Below are 24,125 nucleotides of genomic sequence, written 5' to 3'. Positions count from 1 at the left end.
TGTCACTGGGTGAACAGCATGTTCAGCTACACAGGCCTTTGGTCTGATCCAGCATGGCTCTTCTTATCTTCTAAAAATATCACTAGTTTTGACGGTGGATTTAAGTACACTTTAACCCTTTTCCACTGAAAGTGGAAAAAATTCAACCGCTGAGTTTGATGCTATTCTGTCCTGGATAATTAATTTTAGGCAACGTTAACTGTGATGGTGTTTCCTTCTGTGTTATTCTAGGAGCGCTTACGTGATTCATCCAATCTGTCTTTTCGATAGCAGGATTTTATTACAATATTCTCATGAGTGCTTGGACAGTTCTGCATGATCCACAGTAGCATAGATAACTAATCTTACAGAAGGCTAGAATACATCTGCATCCCCTGTCCATTGCAATTCAAAAGGTTTAAGAAACACAGACATAAACTTAAATGTCAAAATATTAATGACATGGCAAACATGTCAGAGTGGGTTTGTTTGAAATAAGTTGCCAACAACAGATTTTAGGGGGATTAAAAACAAATATTGAGAGGATTAACATTCTTCCCATGGAATAAAATACTGCTCCAACATTAAGTTTCTAAAATCTAAGAGATGAACTGAAAATAGTACTAATGGAATCAAATATAATTGAAAGATTTGTATCTCTTGAGCATTGACTGCTGGAATCTTATCCTAAGCAGCACAGTCCACATACATTTCCCCTGCAGTAGCCCCATGGAAATGAACGCTGCCTGCTTTAGCTGACATTTATTTCAGCAAGGATTTCTCAGAAGAAAAATCACAGAGTGTTGGGGCAAAGAACATATACAGATTCCTTTAACAGTTGTTTACCTGAGAAATCCTTATAATACATACAACACCAATTTAAAAGTAAGCAATTGTGACCTAAATTTCTAGACATATAGACATCATTGTGATAAAATTGTCGACTCTGATTTAAGTAAAACAAAGAAATAATTTGCACAGCTATGTCAGGTATTTTCAGTCATCCTCAGCAAGTTGCTTTTGTAAGCTAGAAAAGAAAACAGAAGAGTATTTAACTTTTAGAGGTTAAGGAAAAGGTAAGTTCGTACTACTGGCTATATCACAGAGGGCCATAATCATGTTAAATGTGTTGGTGAAACTCATCTTGGAGAACAAGTATCTTACATGTGAAGGGCATATTTAAGAGTGCATGTTCTGCTTTGCAAACAACAAACACATGAAAACATGGAAGAATACGTACCTAGCAGTCCACCTAAGTCTGAGGTCAGCAAGATGACAACTGCCAAGATCTCACCCCGTGCACCCAGCATGCCCGCCAGGTTCCTTGCTGCTCCTCAACTCTTCTACCCCTTCACCTCCCCCTCGGCATGCTTTAATAGTGATGGGATGCCCTGGTGGAAAATGGCTTGAGGAGAGGAGAACCTCAGCACCTCACCACTACCAAGGACCCTGGGCACCTTGCAGTAAGGTGGACTTCTTGAGCTATTCTTGAGCAGGAAATCCCTTTTTCCAGCTCTACGGAAGTCAAGAGAGCCTTCTGTTCATGTCAGTGGAGTAATGGGATGACCTGGGTAATGGGATTTTCAGATTATTCTTAAACAGTGAAATCAGGACACATGGAACTTTTTATCCCAAGTTCAAGGGTCATCCTCAGAGAACTCTTAAATATTCCTCATCCAAGTTTGTGTTTGGTTATGGTTACATGCAGACAAACTCTGAATGCACTGTACTAATATGATTTGTAGGGCAGCCCCATACCTTTCAAGATATTCTTTTACGTTGTCATAGCCATAAAACTTGGCCAGGTGGATGAGCATTCCTGTAGCACAACGACCATCACGTTTGCGACAGTAGCTGCAATTACAGATCCCACGGCAAGGAGGACAGAACCAGTCCTTAAAGAAACAAGAAGGAAGGGAATTAAGTATTAATTGCTATACTAGGCAGCACAGCTGCAGGGATATACACCACATTGTAACATCACTGCAGCTACTAGATCTCCAATTATTTTTCTAGCATGGAAATCTCTATCCCACTCCCTAAACAACCACCTGGGTCTACTTACTGGGTCTAGAAGTGCTGACTTCACATCTTCTCCATATCGATTACGCAGGCATGGCCCACAGAACTGACCCCTCATGCCCCCACAGCCTTCATTACGACACACTGTCTTTGTGTCAATTGTCTTTTGTCGACACTGATGGCATGTGCTTCCCTATTGTGCATACAGTTAGGAAGGAAATTATTATTCAAGGAATCAATCTACAATATTACCTTGTTAATAAAAACTTTTCCAAAGCAGTTTAAAGTAAACTTGCTTGGACAGAATATTACAAGCAACCTTTTTACTCTTCAAAATCATACAAATCCTACATTTTTGTTGAGTGTGTTGAAAGACAGAGTACTCTTTCAGCCAATATGAAATGGAAGTTTAAAACAATGCTGAAACTTTGCCTTAAGAAAAAGATCATAATATGAATTTGTCATATGTGTAAAGCAAGAACTTTGGACTTAAATTATACATGGAAATACCAAAGTAAGATCTTACTAGATTTATAAATATCCTAGTTCTACCCAGAAGATTGTTTTCAACAGAGTTGGGAAAGCCTGTTTCATAGAATGGATGGTCACCGCGGTGCAAGTCACTGCTAATCCTTCTTAATCTCAGGCTGTGTATATACTCCAGTCTCCATTTACTCTGGGAGCATGAAGTCATCTGCAGTTGAGATCTTTCAGGTGCAGGTGGATGGGCTTAACATAGAAATCAAACCACTTCTCTCCACCAGCTAGCTGAAATGCATAGTCATTTTGGTCTGCTTCCAATCTTCCCAAGCTGAACTACTCCTAGGGCCAAATTTGGACGGATAAATCTCTTCCCAATAATAGGAGCATGAGGTCCCTTGGAACCCACTAGGATCTCTGTCTGCTCATTTAATATTGGTCTTGGAGTCAGCTGCCAGTTCCAGGGCCATTTTTCTATCCAAAAGTGCCTCTGAGCCCCCTTTGGCCCCAGAGGTGTTCTTAGAAAATACAAAATCTCAGTGGCTGTAGCTCAGCCACCCAGAAAAACAAAAAAGATTAACTGGCTGGTGATGGTAAGAAGTGCTGTGGGAGAGGAATTGTATGTATTTTACCTGCACTGTATTCCTCTTCTACCTTTTGAATGATATGTATGTCAGCTTGTTTCTTTAGTTTAGCTTTGTGTTTTGCCTGGGTATGATGTGTGTATACACAGATGTACTCCAAACCCACTTCTCCCTTGTACTTAAGTTATTGGGCAAGTTCTAGAATATTAAAGTTGTGTCTAGGCTAGTTCCCCTACCTCCAGAAAAGGTTCCAGTTTTCCCATGATATCCTCCAAGTTCCAGCCCAAAATGGACAGGTGTCCTTAGAGGCAGCTGTGCACTGGCATTTTCTTGATTAATGTCAGTCATTAATGGCATTTTCTGTCAGTCCAAATTGACTTGGTGAAATTGCTTTTGGTCACTTCTTCATTTGTAAAATTAGAATAAGGATCTCTGTACTAATATTATATACTGGTGTTCAAGATAGTTTGCCAAAATGAATTTAGTTAACACAGTACAGTAGTTTTAATTTCAGCTTTTATTATGATAGAAATTGCCAGTGTGAAGCCAGTGTGAAGCTAAGTTTTTTTTTTCCAGCAAGCATCTCCTCCTCATAATACCCTGCCAGATCACTAGTAGATATTTATGTCTGTGTTGTAAAAATGTACAATGTTATTACTCACTCTAATTAAGGTAAAAAGTACTTTGAAATAAAATGACAATGCACTGCACTCACTTTAGGAAGGCAATGAAAAGAAAAGCGACATTTAAGCCCAGCACAATGAGTACAGTAGTAGCAATTTAGTCAACATATTAAATGCAAATCTAGGTATAAACATAAAACAAATGGACAGGATAGTCAAAAATGAGTTAAGTATTATATCTGCATAATTTAGGCACACCCAAGTATCTAAAGAAGAAAGTCTGTACCTACCAGAACCTTATCATAGATTTTATCTTTAACCGTTATTGCAACATTTTCTAAATCTTCATCAGTTATATCTTCAACCGATCGGAATGAACAGTATTTTGATGACCTTCGTCTTTTACGGACCTCCACATTGCCCTATGAAAGGAGCTCACTTCAGCATCACCTTTGTACTTCATTTCTGTTACCCAAAGCAGAACTAGGCTCATTACATTTAGAATCAACATTATAAAGAACTATCAACTTATAAAGTGATCCTTGCCAGACTGAAGCAGCCTGGTGTCCTTCAGACACAGACTTTAACTTCCATTGTCCCCAGCAAGGCCAGTGATCAGGAATGCTAGGTGTTTTAGTCTAAAACGTCTGGAAGATACACATGACCTCAAAGCTTATAAAAACACAAGGGAAAATATTAATGAGTGGTATGATGGGAACTATTTAGGACTAAATAACCTAGTTTAGTACATCAGTAGGAGAACACATTACAAGTCCCAGGAAGCATGATTGTGCCAATGGTTCTTGGTTATTTCCCCTATATATCTATAGTTTATACTGCAGTTGGGTTGGCAACCCATAAAACTGACTAGGCTGAGGACCCTGGTGCCAATTTTTTCAGTTTATATTCCAGCCAGTTTTCAAACTATAAAATACAAAACATCTCTTTATTTCTTTCAGTTTTATTTTTAATATGCCCAGCAGAAACTTTATATGTTGTACATCATCAATCCAATTCTATCCATCCATTTCCCTCTGAATGGCCTTGCCCTTTTCTAGAGCAAACCTGTCAAGAGCATATTCAGAACTACATGGACATTTTAGATTTTTGGCTTAATTTACCCCTACTGTCCAGTCATTGACAAGTGCTTTGTAATGATGATGGTGATTACTACGATTATTATTTCACAATAAACAACAAGCAGTGAACAAGGTAAAGTGGGCACATACCCCTTTTAGTCTTTTCTTTAAAAGGTTCTGTCGTCTGTAACTGTTAAGTTGTTCTGCAAATCTGACAGCAGATGCAGTGAAGTTTTCCAAGGCAAATTTCTCTGGCGGACGAGCATTCCTGGTAGGGTTCGTACGACGCTCTATCTGCCCTTCTGAAAATGTTTTCCTTGGTGTTTTCTTCTGCTTCTAGGAAGAAAAAAACAGAGCTTTAATCAGTTACTCTCATGACCTTTACCTTGTAGAATGTGAGTACAGTACTTCCTGAACTTCCATTTCTAAAAAATCGAATATTGCAGGCCATGTGTGCCATCTAGAAAAGCATAAAGTGTACAGCCATGTCCAACTGAGGCACAAAACAATGTTGGATGTGCTCAGGTTTTCATTGGGAAAACAGTCCAGGAAAAAGGCCCTAATCCCTCTCAGCTGCTCTTTCCAAACCTTTGCACCTCTGCCACTGTGCCTAGGCTAGTCCTTTGTTTTCTTTATTGCTCTTACACTACAGGAAGTGCTGTAGTTTATTAAGGGGTACACAGAATTGCAGATGCTGCTTTTTTCATTTGTAATTTCTTTACACAGAATTCTCTTTATTCTTCATATACTTTTCTGCTTTTCTGAACAGAGTTCATGCACACAAAGGTGTTTTGGTTACGAAATGATGCAGTTATATATACTAGAAGGAAATGTCACAGAAGCACAAGTTGGGATGCACTAATCCTTTCCAAGTCATGTATTGTTGAAAGGAAGAGAGTATTTGTTATTTCATCCTACAAATGTACAAAGTACATGTACTTTGTATACATGCATCATCTTGTTCATTCATGTGTGTATTACGTACCATCAACTTGTCTCCAATGTATGGCTGCTGTATGAATAAAAGACCTCCAAATGTCCTGTCCATGACAGCTCCATTCAGCTCTTCCTTGTTCAAGGCTGTGGCTTCCTTTCTAGATCCAATACATCTGTTTAGTTTTCCCTTTCATCTTCTGCCTTCAACTTTCAATAACATGATTGTCTTTTCCAGTGAGTCTTGCCTTCTCGTGATGTGTCATGAGTATGGCAGCCTCAGTTTTATCATTTTTGCTTCTAGGGACAGCTCTGGCTTTATTTGATCTAGAAGTCACTTGTCTGTCAGTCAAGGATATTCACAAAGCTATCCTCCAGTACTATGTTTCAAACACATCAATTTTCTCTTTGTCAGCTTTCTTCACCGGCCAGCTTTCACAGCCATCCCATTATGACTGGGAATACAATAGCTTAGATGATCTTGGTCATGGTCTCCAGTAAAACATCTTTACACTTGATAATCTTTTTTAGTTCCTTCATTTCTGCCCTTCCAAGGCTCTGCAGAAGACTGGCTACAGTCTCCCTTTGAATTGATGACTGGGTGGAAGTATGTGAAATCTTCCACAATTTAGCTTTTTTCATTATTAACAGTGAAGTTCTGTAATTCTTCTGTGGATCTGATTTATTTTTGATATTCGACTGCAGTACTGCTTTTGTGCTTGCTTCTTTCACTTTTATCAGGAGTTGTTTCGAGTCACTGCTGCTTTCTGCCAGTAGTATGGTATCATCTGCATATCTTAAATTAGTGATGTTTCTTCTGCCAATTTTCACTCCTTCCTCTGATTCTAATTCAGCTTTCCTTATATGTTCTGCATATAAATTGCATGATCGGGAGATATAATACATTCTTGTCTTACACCTTTACCTATGGGAAGCCACCCTGTTTCTCCATATTCTATCCTAACTGCAGTTTGTTTGTTTCACTTTAGGACATTCAAGTGCTGAGTCACCCCCATTTTTTTCAGGACCACCCATAGGTTCTTGTGATCCACCCAGTCAAAGGTTTTGCTGTGGTCCATAAAGCATAGAATGATCTTTTTCTGAAATTCTTTGGTGCACTCAAATAGCCAATGTATATTTGCAATATGATCTTTATGGCCTCTTACTTTTCAGAATCCAGCTTTGACTTCTGGCATTTCTTGCTCCATATAGGGTCATTTCAACTCTTTACACATTACTTTGCTTACATGGATGATTAATGTAATAATCCTGTGGTTGCTGCACTCTTTTGTTTACTCATACTGGCCGCAGAGCAGAGCAGAGCAGAACAACCCAGTCTGTTCAATCACAGGGCAGTGAACAAGCCACAGTGGCCTTTTAACCGCTCTGTGCATGCTGGTTGAGTTACACGTTTACTCTCTTGAGGCATGGTTTTTCATGTCACCTGAACCTGGTAAGGGTGGCTTCCTTGGGTATTTAACAAACCAACCAGAATCCAAGGCCTCTGGTAAGGTTATGAGGTGGTGTGTTAATCCTAGATCAGCAACCTGGCAGTGGGTACCACAGCCCAGTGTAGATATTAAGCCATGGTGAGCCTCAGTGATCATGTTTACTAGGCCAAAGTCTCAGAAGAAGCAGCCCTAAGACATACCATGCTATATCACTTCAGAAAAAGGATGACCCCTACCAGAATACTGTTACATGGATACTTACAGGAGTTGAGGTAGTTTTCACAGGAAATAGGTCAGGTATAGAATTTAGTTCTGCTAATAACTGGGCAAGCTGAAACAAGGAAAATGATATTAAATTAGGCAATATTTAAATCATTTCCTAGAAGCCATTATATCAATATACACTTGATATACGTTTAGTTTTACCTTTTCAAAAAAAATAAACATTTATTTAATAAAATTAAAAATAAATTTTAATTTTTCCCTTTATAACATCACACCTCTTATTTTTTTAAATCAAACTGCTATGATGAGAATCATTTTCTTAGTGGGACTAAATAATACATTTCCAATAGAAATTTGGAATTTTAAGTGAGCAGATTTAGGCCAATTTTCCAAAATTGAGTATTTTGAAGCCTCTACATGTAAAGCTCTCTTGAATAACCAGGTTTTTCATTTCAACAGCGGTGTGTGTGCTGTTAGTGGATGTTTCTGCAAACCATAATCAAGACTAACTTAAATTCAGATGTTACAACAAGCTACAGCTGTGAATGCTTCCAGTCTCCATAGCACTAACTGTGATCCCAAGTATGTCAAAATGTTGTTATTAGCAGTTCCTTCCAAGTTCAATTGAAGCTGTAGGTTGTTACCCTTCAAGTCTCCCACAGCCTAGGCCCACATTGCTGAAGGAACACCTGTACCCCATATTCTTCACGGTACTCTCAAACATAGTCCTCTGTGCAACATCTTCCAGAGGAGTCTGGTCCTCCGGTATCCAGGCCTAAACCTGGCTTATGATGGTCACTTAAGGAACAGCCTCCCCAAAGAGGACCACCAGATCTTTTTCTTGTTGGAATCATCTTAGTGAAGACCTTTTTGTTCCAGTAAGCCTTTCCAATTTGATTTTAATGGGTTGCATGTTTTGTGCATTATCTTTGCTTTGTATTAGGTTTTGTGCAGTACCTTGAGTATTTGATATGAAAACATATTTGATAAGACAACTAAAAGAAACATACTTTTTGGTCTACAATTGTGATGCACACAGCAGCCTTCAATCCTCTGAGCTTGCATTAAAAACCAAGGGAAACCAAGATGCTGAGATATACTGAGTGACAATGCTGTTTGCATGCCAGTTCTTACCATGGCTTTATTTTCTTTAATATTCATGGCTCTTTTAAGCAGTGCACTAGAACTTTCATCTGGTACTTCTTTAGCTTCTTCCCCAGACTTTGAAGAGGTTTCTGGATCTTTTTTGCCCCAGGTTTGATTAGTTTTTGTTTGTGTAAGAGAGTGAGGGTGTTTACTGCCTGTTAAGCAGAACTTGGAAGTCTTCTCAGATTTCTTGGTGGGAAACTGCAATGCTACACGAAAACCAAGGTTCCTTCTCTTGGGGGACTCTTTCCCCCTATCATCTTCTTCTGCCACCATTAAGGATAAAGGGTCACTCTCCAGATCCAATTCCACTGCCTAAAAACACAATAAATGGCACAGCCTGCATTATAATTACTTCAGCTAATTTTTCATTTTCCCTCATAAGTATAGCCTGCAGTAACATTAAAGAAACGTTTAAACAAATATAATCTGTTTATTCTACATTTCCTATAACCCATCTAAGGACACAATCTATGGCTTCCCAATGATGTCATGCAAACACAAGATTCTTTGGCATTCCACCTCTGAGATTCTGTAATCTTGCAGCTGGACTCCAGCACCACCACCCTGTCCCCTTCACAGCCAGAGCAGGAAGAGCTGCACCACCTGCCCCACCCCAAGGGTGCAACTAGGGCTTTGAGAGGGGGCAAGGGCATGGTGGGGTGGGAGGGACTCTTGGGTCAGCCACCTCAGTGGTTTAGCTGGACACAAAGCAGGGTGAGGTAGGGATTGCCTCAGCTGTGCTACCACTGAATGCTTCTAAATGCCCAAGTTCAAGGGCTTCCAAGTGTCTGTTGTGGGGTTTGTACACTAAGACAGCCATAGTCACAAGGACAGATTACACCTTATGGGTACTGCAAATAAGCAAGTCATCGGTGATTCCCCATTGGCCAAGAATATTATGACCAGAAAGTTTTCTGCTTTAGATACAAATATGAGGGCTGACTTAAGGTCAAATCTGAAACGGCCAATGGCAAATACTCCACTAATTTTGTCTTAAGTGTATGGAGAGTCACTTAAGGCATGTAACCACGCTACTGGTGCATATCCACTGAACTTAGCAAGACTTCCTTTCCTTCAGATAACCATGGGAAATAACCCCTGAATGGGACAACAACTCAGCAGTAGAAAGCAAAGTGTAGGTGCTGAAGTCAACTTTTGGCCTGAGACCCTGCAAAGGTGAAACTAGTCTCCAAATTATTGCTGTTGCCACTTCTTGTCTTCACTGCAAGAACTACTATGCCAAATCCTTTCCCATGCAAAGGTTTGGAAGCCCCAAACTACATGGGAAGAACTGACACTGAAGCTCCTAGCCAGACCTTCACTACTTTCTTTTGTTGCCTCAAACACAAATAGGAAGAAGACACAGCACTGGCACTTCCCATGAGGGATTTGTAAACCGTGTGGCAGAAAGTGTCTTGTTTGACTAATTATATATAAATTGCTCTGGGAGCCTTTTTAAATGAGACATGGGGAATACAGATACTTTTGAGAGCACCACCCAATGCAGCTGCCCATAATGATCCAGACTCTCTGAGTTCAGCCATCTAAATGTTTTTCTGCTCATTGTGAGGAGGAGGGATGGAGGCATGGAGTGGATTTCTCATCAAAGGTGATCTGTCTATGAGCGCAGCCAGTGCAGGAAGAGCCACAGCAGCTATGAAGGCATTCCAAGATCAGGTCTGAGATTCCAACCTATCCTACGACTACTACCACCCTGACACACCTGGAGACTGCAGGATTGCACCATAAATTATGTATGCATATATGATAACTAATACTACGGAAATTCACCTCCACATCTTCCTCACTGTTTACTTCACGCTCATTTGAAGAAAAGCCTTCAAATGCTTCATTTTCTGAATCTGTGTCTTCAGTGAAAATCTTCCTCAGTTTCTCTGTTAGGGAATTGGGCTGAAAATGGAAGTCCTGAAACATCAAGCATAAATACACAACATTGTTCCCAATAAACAGGGGAGCACAAAATATCAAAAAATGATTGTGCAGATGGAAAAATATAAGGTCCAGCTACAGGAAAATAAAAGATAAATAATCATGGAAGAAACAAGTGAGATCATTTAGGTAAACAATTATCCTCCCTTCTCGTCCCTTCCCACTGGAAACTAAAACATTTCTATGCTAAGGGTGTTGCTGAAAGTTCTCTTGATGGAAGATGACTCAAGGAAGTTCATAGGAGGGAAACTTCCAATATCCTCTTATTCCCTACAGCTATCCATAAACCCCACAAAATCCATCAGAAGGGCCTCCTAAACAATGAAATGGCATGTGGTTCTGCTGAAGGGTGGAGGGATAGAAACGTTATGAGCCAACACCAGTTTTCACTCATTCCCTCCTGAATTCCAATTTTTCAGCACAGGACTCCAGCCCTCCTAACTGGATTGGGGATGGGGATGTAGATAGCTAGGAGGAGGACTGGTAATGAACCACGTCTTCCATGAGCTTTCTACCAGGAATGATCCTAAAACCCCTAGACAATGTCTGATGGAGCATAAGATAGTTCAGATTCCCAGTTCTGTTCTTGGAGCTGCAAACCACAACCCCAATCCCCTGCGCAAAAAGAACCACAACTGCTGATCTCCAAGGACAGCAAAGCAACTTCAGAGAACAAAACGGGGGTAGAGACTGGAACAGCCAAGATACAAGACATCCTGAAGTTACTCCAGCCTTCTTTTCTCCCCATATGAAACGTTGTCACTAGATGGTGGAAAATGCAGAGCAGGGAAGAGAAGAGTGCCTCCATATTCAAGAAGGCATCCAGATAGAATTGCACCCTAAGAAGCTTTAAGGAACCCAACTTACGTATTTGCACAATCTGGATATCTCTCACTAAGACACACGAAAAACCACCTTGATTTCCTTGCAGAAATAAATGCAGGATATAAATATTAAATATCAATATCAAACAGAAAAATCCTGCAACTTCTCATACAATGAAATCTTTTTTTTTTCTTCTTGCAGGTTGTTGGGATTTTTTTTTCACTTTCAACATTAAATGAAAGAGTTGCTGCAAGATTCCAAAAATTAGATAGAGATGTTTGTAAAAAAAAAAAAAAAAGTAAATATTTCAAACATCTGTCAATCTTTCTGCCTTGGAAAAAATGCTAGCACAAGACAAATGAAAATTGCACACACACACAGCACACATTGGACAGCTACACTGGTGTGTTTTAAAGTTTTTCTTCTTTTTTCTTCACTGCTTCCTCTTCTCATGTGAGATTCAAAGTGACCTTTCATAAAACTGAACTTCAGCAGGTTATCTTTATTCCCAATTATCACTGTCTTTCCCTAAATATAATTATATACTTCTTTATACTGAGATGATATAAGTGAAAATCATTTACAATAGATGGATGAAAAAACTACCAAGGGAACAGAAGGGAAAAATCATTCTACACTCTAAAAAAATTCTATGAATTATTAAGGATAATTGGAGGGAGTTCTCAGAAAAATTACTTCTGTTGATACGTTTAGTGCAGCTTCTTAGAAGGGAGAAGAAAATGAACAATGTACACACACAAGGGGAAGTTACTCCAATGGGAAACTTATGGCTGAGACAGACTGAAATCAGACATACACTGTGTTATGGCTTTCCTTAGAACACACATTTTCCAAACAGATAGACCACTTGTGAGCCCGTAGTACCTGTGGCAAAGGCTTTTCCTGGTACTAGAATCTGTAGAGATGCTGTACCTACTTGGGAGCCTGTTTTTCCAAGCTGGTCAAGCTCCTGTCAGTGCACTGAAATTTGTTAGCCCAGATTTGTGTGAACCGGCCAAGGACTGTCCAACTTCTCCTTCAGCCAGAAGTTCAGAGGACTAGCACCAAGTGCCCATCAACTCCAAGGGTTTCTGCTGCTAAATGAGTAGCAAAACCTGCTGCTCATCCACAATTAAAGTCTGATTGGGCTTGTATCACTGAGACCTGGTAAGATGGAACAGGTGTCTCCCTGTTGATGTACAACCAGGCATTTGGTAAAGCTCCAATAGACAGCTGAAGGTTGGTGGTAGTCACCTGACGACTTCTCTTACTCAGTAAGCCGTTTTGACAGGCCGCTGCTGTGGAATACATATACTAGATACTGATAATGTGAGGATCTGGTGCTTGGATGTCATTAGTAAAACAATTATATATCCGCACCCCAATTTCATATCCCCCGAATTCCAGTGAGATGACAACTCAGCCTGGTTATTACCTGGAATCAGTATGAAGCTGCATGAGAACCCACAAGCTGAAGCTCAATCTACATAAAACTGAGGCCACTATCCTACATACACTTATCTGGAATTAAATTCCAGTGCATTTGATAGCCCCTTATTTTTAAGTAAGCATGCCTAGGATTGCAAAATAAGTTACTAATGGTGGATGCCCATGCTGCTCTTGCCAAGAGCTTGCTCTACACAGGATTTAAGAATCTGGTTTAAGCCTAGGAATATAATGGGACCTGATTTCATTGTCTGAACTCTTCCAGTGGTGGCCATGACTGGAAGCCCCTATTTCCAATGTCAGCTGGTACACTACTGTATCCCCTCTACCATATTCAGTGCTCTAGTAACCTGCAAATCAGGCTACTGCAACATACTTGCTCAAAATTCCTTAAAGAATCTCCACAGATACATAAATTAAAGTCTGCCTCTTTAACAAACAAGATACTACCTTTTAGCACTTTCTTATATCTTCCAGTGGCAAAATATTATGAACTTACTTTAATTCTCCCAAAGAAATCTGAGCCACAACTGCTTGACTTTCACTAGATTGCCTACTTATAATACTTAAGGGTTATGAATAGCAATTGTGTGATCCAAAAAGCAGAATACACTTAATTTTACTTTTATAAACTATTCTGGAAGGGAGAAAAAATCAGGCTTTGGTTTGACCATGGATAGAAACTTAGTCATAATTGGTTACAAGATTTCCCTACCATTTTTCTTGAGTCTAGCGAATCAAAACTCTCATAGCTGTCTTCCAGTGACAGTGTTTCCATGGGAACATCAGCTCCAAAACCAAGAAAGTCTTCATCATCACTTGGAGCATTAAATATATCTGCCAATTTGAGCATCTGTTTTCAGTTCATAAAGAAAAATGGAAGATAAAGTCAGCCACAGAAGTATTCATTTTTCCAGAATCTCTCATAATAACACTGGCATGTGTTATCTTCACATTTAGCTCCATTACACATACACAATTCACATGAACCATTTCTTGTTGTTATTTATACTGTTAATTGTGATTTTATTACTTTAATGTTTCCTGTAGCATGCATTGCTTATATTTGTATCCTAGAAGGTGACATACAGTGAAATAACCAGAAGTACAAAGGATGGTTCAGATTGCAAATGATCTTATACCTTCTCAGGACTAAGGACTGCAGATAATCTCACTCAGCCCCCCTTAATCTGGAAAGAGGGAATCTGGTCTCTGGCTACCCTCTGCCTTCTTCAGCTGAGTTGAGAGATATGTTGAGAGATACGGCCCACTGGCTTGTCACTCTGTCTAAATTCAGAGTGTGCAGCTGGTGTCAAGTCAGAAAAATATTTTGCAGTCCTCGAGTTCTGAGCTGTTGTTTTCTGCACACATCTGTGTGCACACAGTCCAGGTTTAGAGCTGGACAAAATAGCAATTTTTCCCTGACCTCATGCTGCACATCAGTCACAGCATGAGGTCAGAAACACCTTGTCCCTCGGGGATGGAGGATTGGCTGTTTGAGCAACAGCTTTTTTGAGAGGAGGTTCCAGTACAGGTAACCAATTGATGCCAATACCTGGTAGGACCAATTGTATTGGTCTCAATACAATTTAAGTATTTTTAGCTGTATGCTAATTTTCTCCCTTAATGTACAGTTTGTTTTAGCAAACATGCTAGTCTTAGGTTCAATCCATATTTAGACAGTTTTAGCTGTTTAGTTGTAGAAAAGGTAGTTTTAAATGCAGTTCTGATTCAATTTTAATGTTTTATTTTATATGGTATTATATTGCATTTATTACTGTCATTCCTCGCCCAGGGTGAGATAGACATTAATTATGTAACAAAAACAATAGGATTGTGGAACTTCTCCACCCTCTGCTCCTCACAGGAGCCCTTCTAACACCCAGAACATGCAACACAACAGGGGATCCTGCTCTGGGGAATCTCCAAAAAGTACCTTCCCTGAAGGGAGCCCTTGCACCTACAAAATGCAGATCCTGGATCCAGCCCTATATGTACCCAAAATGGTACCATCCAGTATTGACTGACTTGATTAGAAGAATTTGAAATAATTCTAAGGGAAGAAAAGCCCAAAAAGCAAACTCGGTTCAGCATGAGCTGGGTATGAATGTTACATGTTACGAAAGGAACTAAAACCTGGAAAGAAAATGGAACAACGTATCCTGGAAGAGGGCAAGGCAGGCTGGCACTCTGAACAGCCCACACTGTGACATTTTGTTACAAACTGCATATTTTGCTTACACATCCAAAATACTAGCTCAGTACCATGGCGATTTACTTCATTACCATACTTTGCATTTTAACCAACATATAACTTCATTGTTTAAAGTATCTTCCACTTATTTTACATGTTAAACTCTATTTATGTAGCCAACACAAGTGACATGGCCTCAGAATTTACATGGCATCTTACAGGAAGCATAAGGTGTAAACAGAAATGAGCTTACAGGAACTTGATGCTTCAAGCTCTCAGCATCAGGACTCACAATATAGTAAGTGGCCAGAAAAACAACAAGATAACATGCCAATAGTACAAATCATTAAAATACGAGACTACCAAAAGTCTTACTGTCAATAAAAATGATTGACAATTTTTTTTGGAAACTGACAGGGCAATCTTATGGCCATTAGATGCTGTGCAAATAGCCATGGGATAGTTCAGAGTAACAGCTCCAACCTTGGTAATGCATTCCAAAATCAGAACTGGAGCACTTAACACTCTCCCTCCACCCTTCTTTCTGCACCAGCTGTGCCTCTTCACATGTGCAAACTGGAACTGTGCTGGGGAGGGTAGCAGTGAGATTCTACCAGGACCAGGGGAATCTCCACAGTGCTTCAGCCACTCCTCCTCATGAGCAGGGGCAAAAAACATAGATGGCTGAAATCAGTCACCTATGATTTTGCAGGGTTAAAGTAACACAGAAACAATCCTGCCCACCATGTTCCTTCCATTTTCAACTGGACACCAATAATCCTTGGTTTGGAGGACTACAAGCAGCGATGTGGGATAAAGTGCTTAGGATTTGACATTTGTAATTTTAGACTAGCTTTCACCAACTCCCACTATCTGTTACCACTGACTGTGCTGCAGAGGCTGATGCGAGTTGTAGGTCAAGGCATCTGGAGGATGCAAAGTTGGGAAAGACTGCTTTACTCAACAATATTATTCCCCTCCTTCATTGTTTTGCTGGTTTATTCACACCTGAGAGCAATGGGTCATATGGAAACAATATATATATATATAGGAAACTGTCTTATACTGGTCCATCAGCCATTATCTTCAGATGTAATCCACCTGGAAATGCCAGGGATTGAACATGGCACCTAGCACTGAGCTCCTTTCTCCTGTACAGAAACAAACACTATTTTATAAAGTTCTTGATCCTACACAACTACTGGGTGGAGGTTTATTCTCTCTACAAGAGGAGTCAAACATGAAGCACTGTACATTTTGAGGGCATAATGGAAAATGCACGTGAAGAACTATAAAATTTAGTTGCTATGAATAACTGGTTGCTTGGAGCATGTGCATTAGTTCTTGCACCATTGTACAGCTGAGCTAGCAACTGCTGCAATTATCATATGCCTAACTAATTTCTTCTGCATCTGCACCAAGGGGGTCATTACGGGGGTGTAATTACCAATTATTAATGAAGAGAAAAAATCTTTTCCCAGTGAAGCACTTTTTTATTTCTGTGTATGGATACTGAGGGACTCTAAGTAAAGTAACATGCTAGAAGCTTCAAATAGATTTCTTGGCCCAGGTTCCCCCCTAACATTCTAATTTTCAAGGATCTTACTAAAATATTCAGGAATTCCCACCAACTAAATGCCTTAATTTAAATAAGAGCTGCATAATGTACATGCTTTCTGTAAGGTGGACATAGTCAGTGAGTTTTACACTGAATAACATTGCAGTGCATCAAGAAACAATGGAAGGTGGTTTCTTGCCACAAATACTCTTATTTTCACATCTACCTATGAAAGAATCTGTCCTGTTCAGAAGTAATTTAACAGATAACTACTGCACAGTCTTGACACAAAGGCTGACTGATGTGTTTTAAAAGCCTACAACTCTCAATGGTTTAATTAAAATTCACACCTAAAAGAAAATTATTGTTTTGGCCCGGGTAGATCTATTTATTTCACAGTGAGGATTTTATGAAATTAACAACTTGTCTATACCACAGCCCCTCAGCTGGTGCATTGGGACACACACATGTATCACCCCATAAGTTGCACTGAAGGCATCACTACTGGGCACCAACAATTCCATTCATCAACTTTGTCATGCTATTGATTCCACTGCTTTCTAGTGGGTTAATATGCTTTAGAATATATCCGGCTACCCAAGGCAAAAGCAAGCCCAACGCTTCCCTTCTGGATCTGGAAAAGAACCTGGGTTGTAAAACAGCCAAAGGTGCTGATGTCCCTCCAATATTCAGCACCAAAACAAGTCATAATTCCAAGGTCAGTGCTGGATGTGCAGAAGGCAGGAGCTCTAACAAGCCCTCCAAGTGCTTCAACAGCTGGCTGCAACTTCACCCACCATTCTCTCCAGCTCCAAGCTGGTAGTGCCAAGACTAGGATAAGACGGAGAGAAGGCTCTTGGTGACCACAAACATTTATGGGGCCCCTCACTATTTCTGTGTCTAAGATTTGTTCTAAAAACAGAAAGAGAAAAGCCACCAGATGCAGAAGGTGTGAGACGACCACTACCTTTAACAGATGCATAAAAGAGGGAATTAGGGCAACTCCGGTTTCTTAGGCAGAGCTAAGAAATTTCCTGCCAAAATTCACTTTTCTGCAATCCTGCTGCGAAGTTAAGGAATGTTGTGGGTTTGAATGTTAGTGTGCAATGTAAATTTCCCAACGTCTATCAATAACCCCTTCTGTTCCTCTTCTTTGCATCTGGTCCCCCTACTAGTAGAGAAAGACTTGTACGCAGAGGGGAGGCCGTATCCAGGCTATATAGGGGCTGGAGGATGCCGTGGGGAAAGGGAGGGAAACTTCCTTTCCTTACTCACGAGTCGGTGCTTTTCCTTGCATAAAATAAAAACTCCTCGCCGCTCGCAGGAGCCGGGCTCTCCAAGCGCAGCTCTTGGCCCGGCTCGGACCCAGAGTTGGAAAGCCCAGTCCTCGATTCGCGGGGCGTTCGCGTCGGCGAAGTTTTACAGGAGGAAGTAGGCGGGAGGACCCCCAACCTTCAGCTACAACGCAAGCGAACAGCAGCCCTCCCGCCACGCTGCAAACTTCACTCAAATAAATTTCTACCTACCGCCGGACGCGCGCCTGGCGACCAAGCGCGCAAAAGGGAGCAGCAGAACGGGCGGACGGAGCCACGGAAGGGGCGGAGGCGCGGGAGGGGGCGTGGCGCAGGGAGCGCGGCACGTGACGGGGCGTCTGTGTTGTCAGTCAAGGCCGGCCGGCGACTGGCGAGCGGCAGGGGCAGAGCGGCAGGCGGGCGCTTTCTGCCCGCGAGTCTTGCAAGCGCGGGAAAGCGCGAGCGGGCGGGCTGAGCTGCGCTGCAGGTGGGATGGAGGTACTTGGGGCGGGCGCGCCCTCCCGCCGCCCGCCAGCCAGCCAGCCTCCCTCGTGCTCTCCTGACGGAGACTTCTAGCCTCTCTGCCCTTGATGCTGGACGCGTTTGGTTTTGTTCTTCAGTTGCATCCAGACCAGTCTGGCTTGTCGCTGCTCTACGGGGTGCAATCCCACCCCCGCCACAAAAGGAAAAAAAAAAAAAACACCCGTGAAAGGTACAACTCGTGAAAGGCATGTCTCTTCCTACAGCTGCCAGCATGCCCTAGCTAGCCAGTCGAGGTGGAGCATGCTGGGAGCCTTAGGATCTTCTTTCTATCCAAACAAGCATAGGATTGCGCCCTAGGGAGAAAAATAAGCTATAGCTGGACTGTAAGGTTTTGACTGGTAGCAGTAGGACGCTTCCGTCTGGAAGTATTCTGTGCTAATTTTCAATCAAAAGAAAGGGCCAGAAATTTTAAGCTATTTACTATTTTCATGTTTTCCCCAAATACCCTAAATTAGGAATTGGAATACTGATTAATTGCTCTTCCCTGTGCTGGGATCTACATATAGTTAACATCGTTTCAAAGTCTACTTTATCTGTGAGGGTCAGTTGTATAAAAATACCAAGATCAACACAAGATTAAAAAGGCAGGAGATGCCCCTTTTCAAACCTAATCACTTAAATAGAAATGAGAAATAAATGGAAGTAAACATAATGAAAAAAATGAAGCTAGTCTAGTTTCCAAAAAGAAGGAATTCAATTGAGGTGCTACCACAGAAATTGCCCTGTACAGTGGTTCCACCAATTTGCTATCCCATGATGGCAGGACATAAAGGAGAACTCCCAAGTAGATGGAAAGCTAAGGGAAGGTTCATATGAGATGAGGTGATGTTTCAGATATCCTAGCCTCAAACTGTTTTGGATTTTGTAGCTTAGAACCCAACCTGAATTGCTTCCAAAACGAAATATAAGCTATTATGGTTAAAACAGGGCCAGTTTAATATTGCCAACAAATTGCACATAGTTATTTGCTGCTTTTGGTGTTAGCTGCAAGTTTTGAATGCTCTTCAGATATAACCCAATATAAGGCATTTTGCAGTAATTTAAATAGGAGATTATTAAAATTTGACTAATGAAAAAGCCCTGTCTCTTGTACCCATTAACCTCACTGATCTTATTGACAGAACCTCAGGCAGGGCATGTGGCTTATCTTAAAGTCTGGGCAAGATCCAAACCATTTAGAGCTCTTTAAATTGAGTGTGGAAGTTAATTGGGTGATTAATTAAGGAGAAAAAAGTACATAAGCCACTGAAACAAAGTGTGATTGAGAAATGCTTCCTGGTTGCAGATTTGTTTTTACTGAAAGCCATGGACTCAAGTATAGCTGAACGTAATCTTTGGTTAGAAACCTTCCCAAAGTGATGTTTACACTGGTACAAGTGCATAATGTGGCACACTGCATTGTGATGTTCAAAAGAGAAAGCCAAGTAGCTTATCTAAGAACTAGTGCAATGAAGTGGGGTGACAATTGCAATGGGTTATAAACTGGTCTACACCAGGAGAGCAGAATTTTCCTTATTGAAACAATCCAAACGGAAGCATCTATGTGGAATATTTATTTATTTATTTAGAAAATTCGATGCCGCCCCATTCGCCGAAGCCTCGGGGCAGCTCACAAAGATATCAATTAAAATGTAATACAATAAAATATAAAACAAGTTAACAATATAATATAAAATAAGTCGCCCTGGCCGAAGAATAAAATAAATAAATAGTATTAACAGTTAAAATGACGTTTAATTCCTATTGAAAAGCCCAAATCATTAAGAAGATATTTAAATTTCAGAATAATTTGCGAATGAGTATGTAATGAGATAAAAGACGAGAAGTACAATAAAGTAAATAATAGATGGATGCAGTGCTTTGAAGTGTGGGGATGTGGTGCCAATGAATTTCAAGCATATCTCTAAGGGCAGAGTCATGTGGGAATGCCCATAACCCACCAAAACTGAAGGATTCTGGACATCTGCGTAGAGCAGGGGGAGTGCATAACTTGCCCCTCTGCTTCTCCCACTCTGCAAAACAGCTCAGTGGATGGTTTTGGCTAACTGAAGAACTTTGGTGCATCAAGGAAGGAGGCTGAGGTGCTGCCAGGATAGGTTATATCTTGATGCTGTTGGTCTTGTCCTCTCCCCAACTCCTACAATGCCCACTTAACATTTCTGAGGTCGCTTTTGTGACACTGGAGAAGCAGCCGGTGCAGATTCCCAGCTCCAAGGTCAAAGCCATTTTCCTTCCTCAGAGCTGTCAATCCTGTAATGCTCTAGAAATCACCTAGAGACCATAGGATTGTTCTATAAGTAGTTTTATCCACAGGTTTATTTATCTGGAAGTATTTGAATATTGTAGAAATTGAGCTCATTAGTTGCATGAGTTTCAATTAATCCATTAAATTGGCATTTGTTTATATAATGAAATACTAAATCTGGGGGATAAATCATTGCTTATTTCAGATGAAGTATGCATATGTCTTCATAGATACCATCTAAGAGGCATTTCCTCTTGTGTGAGAGAAGAGAAAATGTCTCCTGTGGCTTTTGCAAGTGCTTTTAAGAAAAGGTAACGGAACTCATGCCCAGCTAATAAAGGGAAACTTTTAATAAGATAAAAATATTGGAAGAGTTTTTAAATTCATATGTATACATTGCAGAATTTAACCCTAGAATTGGCAACTGGTGACCTGCCTGCTCAAGAAAGTAAATATGTAAATATGGCTTGGATGCATATAACAAGCCCAAGACTGGGGAAACATTTCAAACTGGTGCTACATTTCATTGCTGGGCCAGGGCTATGTAGGTGCCCCACTGCCAAGTTGACTGCTTGACATCAAGAAACCATGCTTCACCACAAGTGTCCACCACCAGAGCTTAATCAACAGATTTGGAAGTTTCCTGGAGAAGATATGCTCCCTGCAGAGTGGTTTCTGGATAATATGTACTGGTGGACTTCCATACTAGCTAAGTGTTTCACTTAATTCTTCAGTAGGATTTCCTAGGATTGGTAACAAAGTTAATCATAGCATTATTTGGCATTAAATGCCCTTTTTGTATGATGTTCCCTTAATAAAACTTATTTGTTCTGGTTGGATATCAGGAATGTTATTTTAATTTAGTTGCCAAAATTCCAGTTATAACCATAAAATCTGAGTTTAGCGATGAGAGTGGTTTCTGTGACATTAACAGGCAGCTTCTCCTCTTTTTGGAATAAGAACCTTTTAAATACGATTTGAGATTAATTGATGAATTAATGAATAGAAATTGAAGGTTTTTAGAACAGGAGTCATTCCTTGAACAAAATTCTGATGAATTCCAGCTCTCAGCCTGTGGGAGCAACGATACAACAACAATGGTGCTATAATCATCTTCCTATGCATTTACTCCTACCTAATCAGACAGCTCATGCAATTAAGCAAGACTAATTAATTAAATACTTGTAAAGCATACACACACATGCACGCGCACATGCGGAGGGGGAACAAAGTGAGAGATTTAAATCAGTACCAAATAAATAAATAAATATAAATGTTTAATTCATTTATCCTTACATCATTTCTAAAAATAAATAATGTAATGAAATTTTACAAGACAAATGAATACATTAATTTATCAATTTATCCAATTAGATTTAAATATTTAACTCAGTTTATCTATGAACAGAGAAAATACTAATGCTTAATGAAATATAGAATGATAGATTAATTTGTACTTGAATCAGGTATTGAATCATGCAACCACATTTGCATAACTGATTCTGGAAAGGAACAAGGTTTGTTGCAGTAAGCCCATTAATTCACATACGGCTATTATTTTCATCCAAACAAGTAAATATCAATAAATATTTGAGTGCTAGAGGAATGATCCTATGAGCCCTAACTATTATCTGTAGAGAAGCATAGGACAGGGTGCTTTTGCAGCTCTCTGAGACAATGCTCTAACCTTAAATCTGGAAGTAGGAGCTCTGGTCTCCTACCATCACTCCCTCACAGCCAGCCCAGAAAAAAAAAAAAAAAACTGCACTGGCTGCTCTCTGAGGCTAGGAAAGCAACCTCGGAGAGGGGTTAAAGGCAGTGTTTTGGCAGCAGGTGGGACTGCAACAGCCCAGATAGGAGGTACTGTGAAGCAGCTCCAGCCTCCTTTCCTCTCCACTAGAATATATGAAATCAAAAGTGAATTCTGATAAAGAAATAGTACAGGATAGAGTAAGAGTGCTGTTAAAAATAAAGCATGACACACACTTTTCTTTGAACTGAAAGAGAAGTCAAGCTGTCCATTGGATTGTTTTCATTTAATGCAAAAAAACTAAGCAATGTATTGTGGAGAAAATGATGGTATGACTTGTGACACCACAGCTGCTTTGTTCTTCAGGAACGTAGTCTTGGTAAAATATTATTGCCATTGCAGAAAATAAACACACTTAATTTTGAACATTTAATCTTGGGTTAAATTCAAGATCTTGCATTTGGGATGCTCACAGAAAGGAAGTGAACTTGTCAACAAAATCTAAGGATACTGAGGTCTAGTAATACTTCTCTGATTCAGATGGCTTAAAAATCTGCTTCTTCCTGTTAATGATCTCTCCTCTGTAGTACCTTACATCCTGAAAAGTGTAATATAAAGTCATATTTGTATCTGTTTGTCTTGGGTTGGAAGGAATTACAGTACTGTATGCAGAAGCCCTAAAGATTAACATTTAATCTTTAAAGCAAAGTAAAATTCACACATACTTTAGTTTGACCTTTTCTTAAAGACACCTGAATAAGGGAAAGTTGGATTTCACCTAACTGTGCTGCTGGACAGATGCTTTCCTGCTGTCTTCCATCTAGCCTCTTGCTGCTGCTACCTCTGCAGGGCCCTCTTGCCTGAATGGAAACTGCATGCAATGAAAAGAGGAGAGAATTGAGTTACGGTAATGCCAGGCACCTTCACCAGCACAGCTATCACTCACTCAGAGTCATATTGGATTGCCTGCTTGGTCCTGAAAGATATGCCTTTTATCATATTTTTTAATGTCCACTTTCAGAGGAGTAAACCATCCCAGAAGGAAGCCGCTTCCCCTTTCTGTTAGGAGGAATAAGTGTGCTCATGCGCAGTTAACAGACACTTCAGTGCTATCCCATCAGGTTATTCCACCACCTATAGGCAGGCTGATACGTATCCTCTCCTCCTAGGAAAGTCAAAGAACACAGGTAGGAAGTGTTCAAGCCACCGGGGCTTTCATCCCGTGGATTTCTGCAGCTGAGGCCCACACACTTATCCCTGATGGGCAGTGACTGTTGTCAGATGGGGCTATGTGGTATCAACAAAGTTTCTCTCCAGTTCAACCTCCAGTTTCTCTTGCTGTTCAAGCATGCACAACCCAACAACAGCTATGATTTCTCTTCCTGTGCTGTGTTTAACAAACCATGGATTTTAGCATGGTTAGGTTCTTACAGGACAACTCATGACAACCAGTATTCTGGGTTGGTGAGTTGTGTGAATGACCCAACCAGTCATACCAAGAAATCCTGTAGCAATGCCTTTGGGGTTACTCTTCCTGTTACTAAACTGGGGCAAAGCCTGTTCTATGTTCAGGGAAATGCTATGGAGTCCTCTCATCAGATATTTCAAGGCTTAGTGCTGGCTCTTTACTAAGTATCAGCATTTAGGAGAAGTTACTATTTATGTAATGTTACTATTTCAGAAAAGTATCATCTATAGACCATCATATACAAAGCAGCAAGATGTATTTGTTTCATGTAATTTAACAGAGACAATGTAACAGATTCTAAGCCATAAGAATAATGCTGCCCAATTGCA

At 40.3% G+C, this 24,125-nt stretch overlaps 1 protein-coding gene across 3 annotated transcripts; it reads right to left on the bottom strand.

Annotated features, from left to right (window-relative positions):
• Positions 1-260: 260 nt before the first annotated feature.
• On the bottom strand, positions 261-18,062 carry CDCA7L (cell division cycle associated 7 like). 3 transcript variants are annotated; one of them, XM_044429333.1, is made up of 10 exons: positions 18,025-18,062; positions 13,462-13,599; positions 10,317-10,451; positions 8,511-8,837; positions 7,414-7,482; positions 4,918-5,103; positions 3,979-4,110; positions 2,045-2,194; positions 1,738-1,874; positions 261-1,006 (listed from the first exon to the last, which is right to left on the bottom strand). In XM_044429333.1, exons 2-10 carry the CDS (start codon positions 13,597-13,599, stop codon positions 976-978), a joined length of 1,305 nt encoding a protein of 434 aa, XP_044285268.1. In that variant the 5' UTR covers positions 18,025-18,062; the 3' UTR covers positions 261-975. The 3 variants fall into 3 exon arrangements, with proteins under 3 accessions (XP_044285268.1, XP_044285267.1, XP_044285269.1); XM_044429332.1 differs by lacking the exon at positions 18,025-18,062 and adding an exon at positions 17,770-17,838; XM_044429334.1 differs by lacking the exon at positions 18,025-18,062 and adding an exon at positions 17,770-17,838 and having other exon boundaries at positions 4,918-5,100.
• Positions 18,063-24,125: the final 6,063 nt, after the last annotated feature.

The sequence above is a fragment of the Varanus komodoensis genome, unplaced genomic scaffold, assembly GCF_004798865.1.
Source record: "Varanus komodoensis strain SLA01 unplaced genomic scaffold, ASM479886v1 scaffold2, whole genome shotgun sequence".
Lineage (NCBI taxonomy): Eukaryota > Metazoa > Chordata > Lepidosauria > Squamata > Varanidae > Varanus > Varanus komodoensis.
The sequence above is the reverse complement of the archived record's forward strand: the minus strand, read 5'-3'. Positions and strand labels throughout refer to the sequence as shown.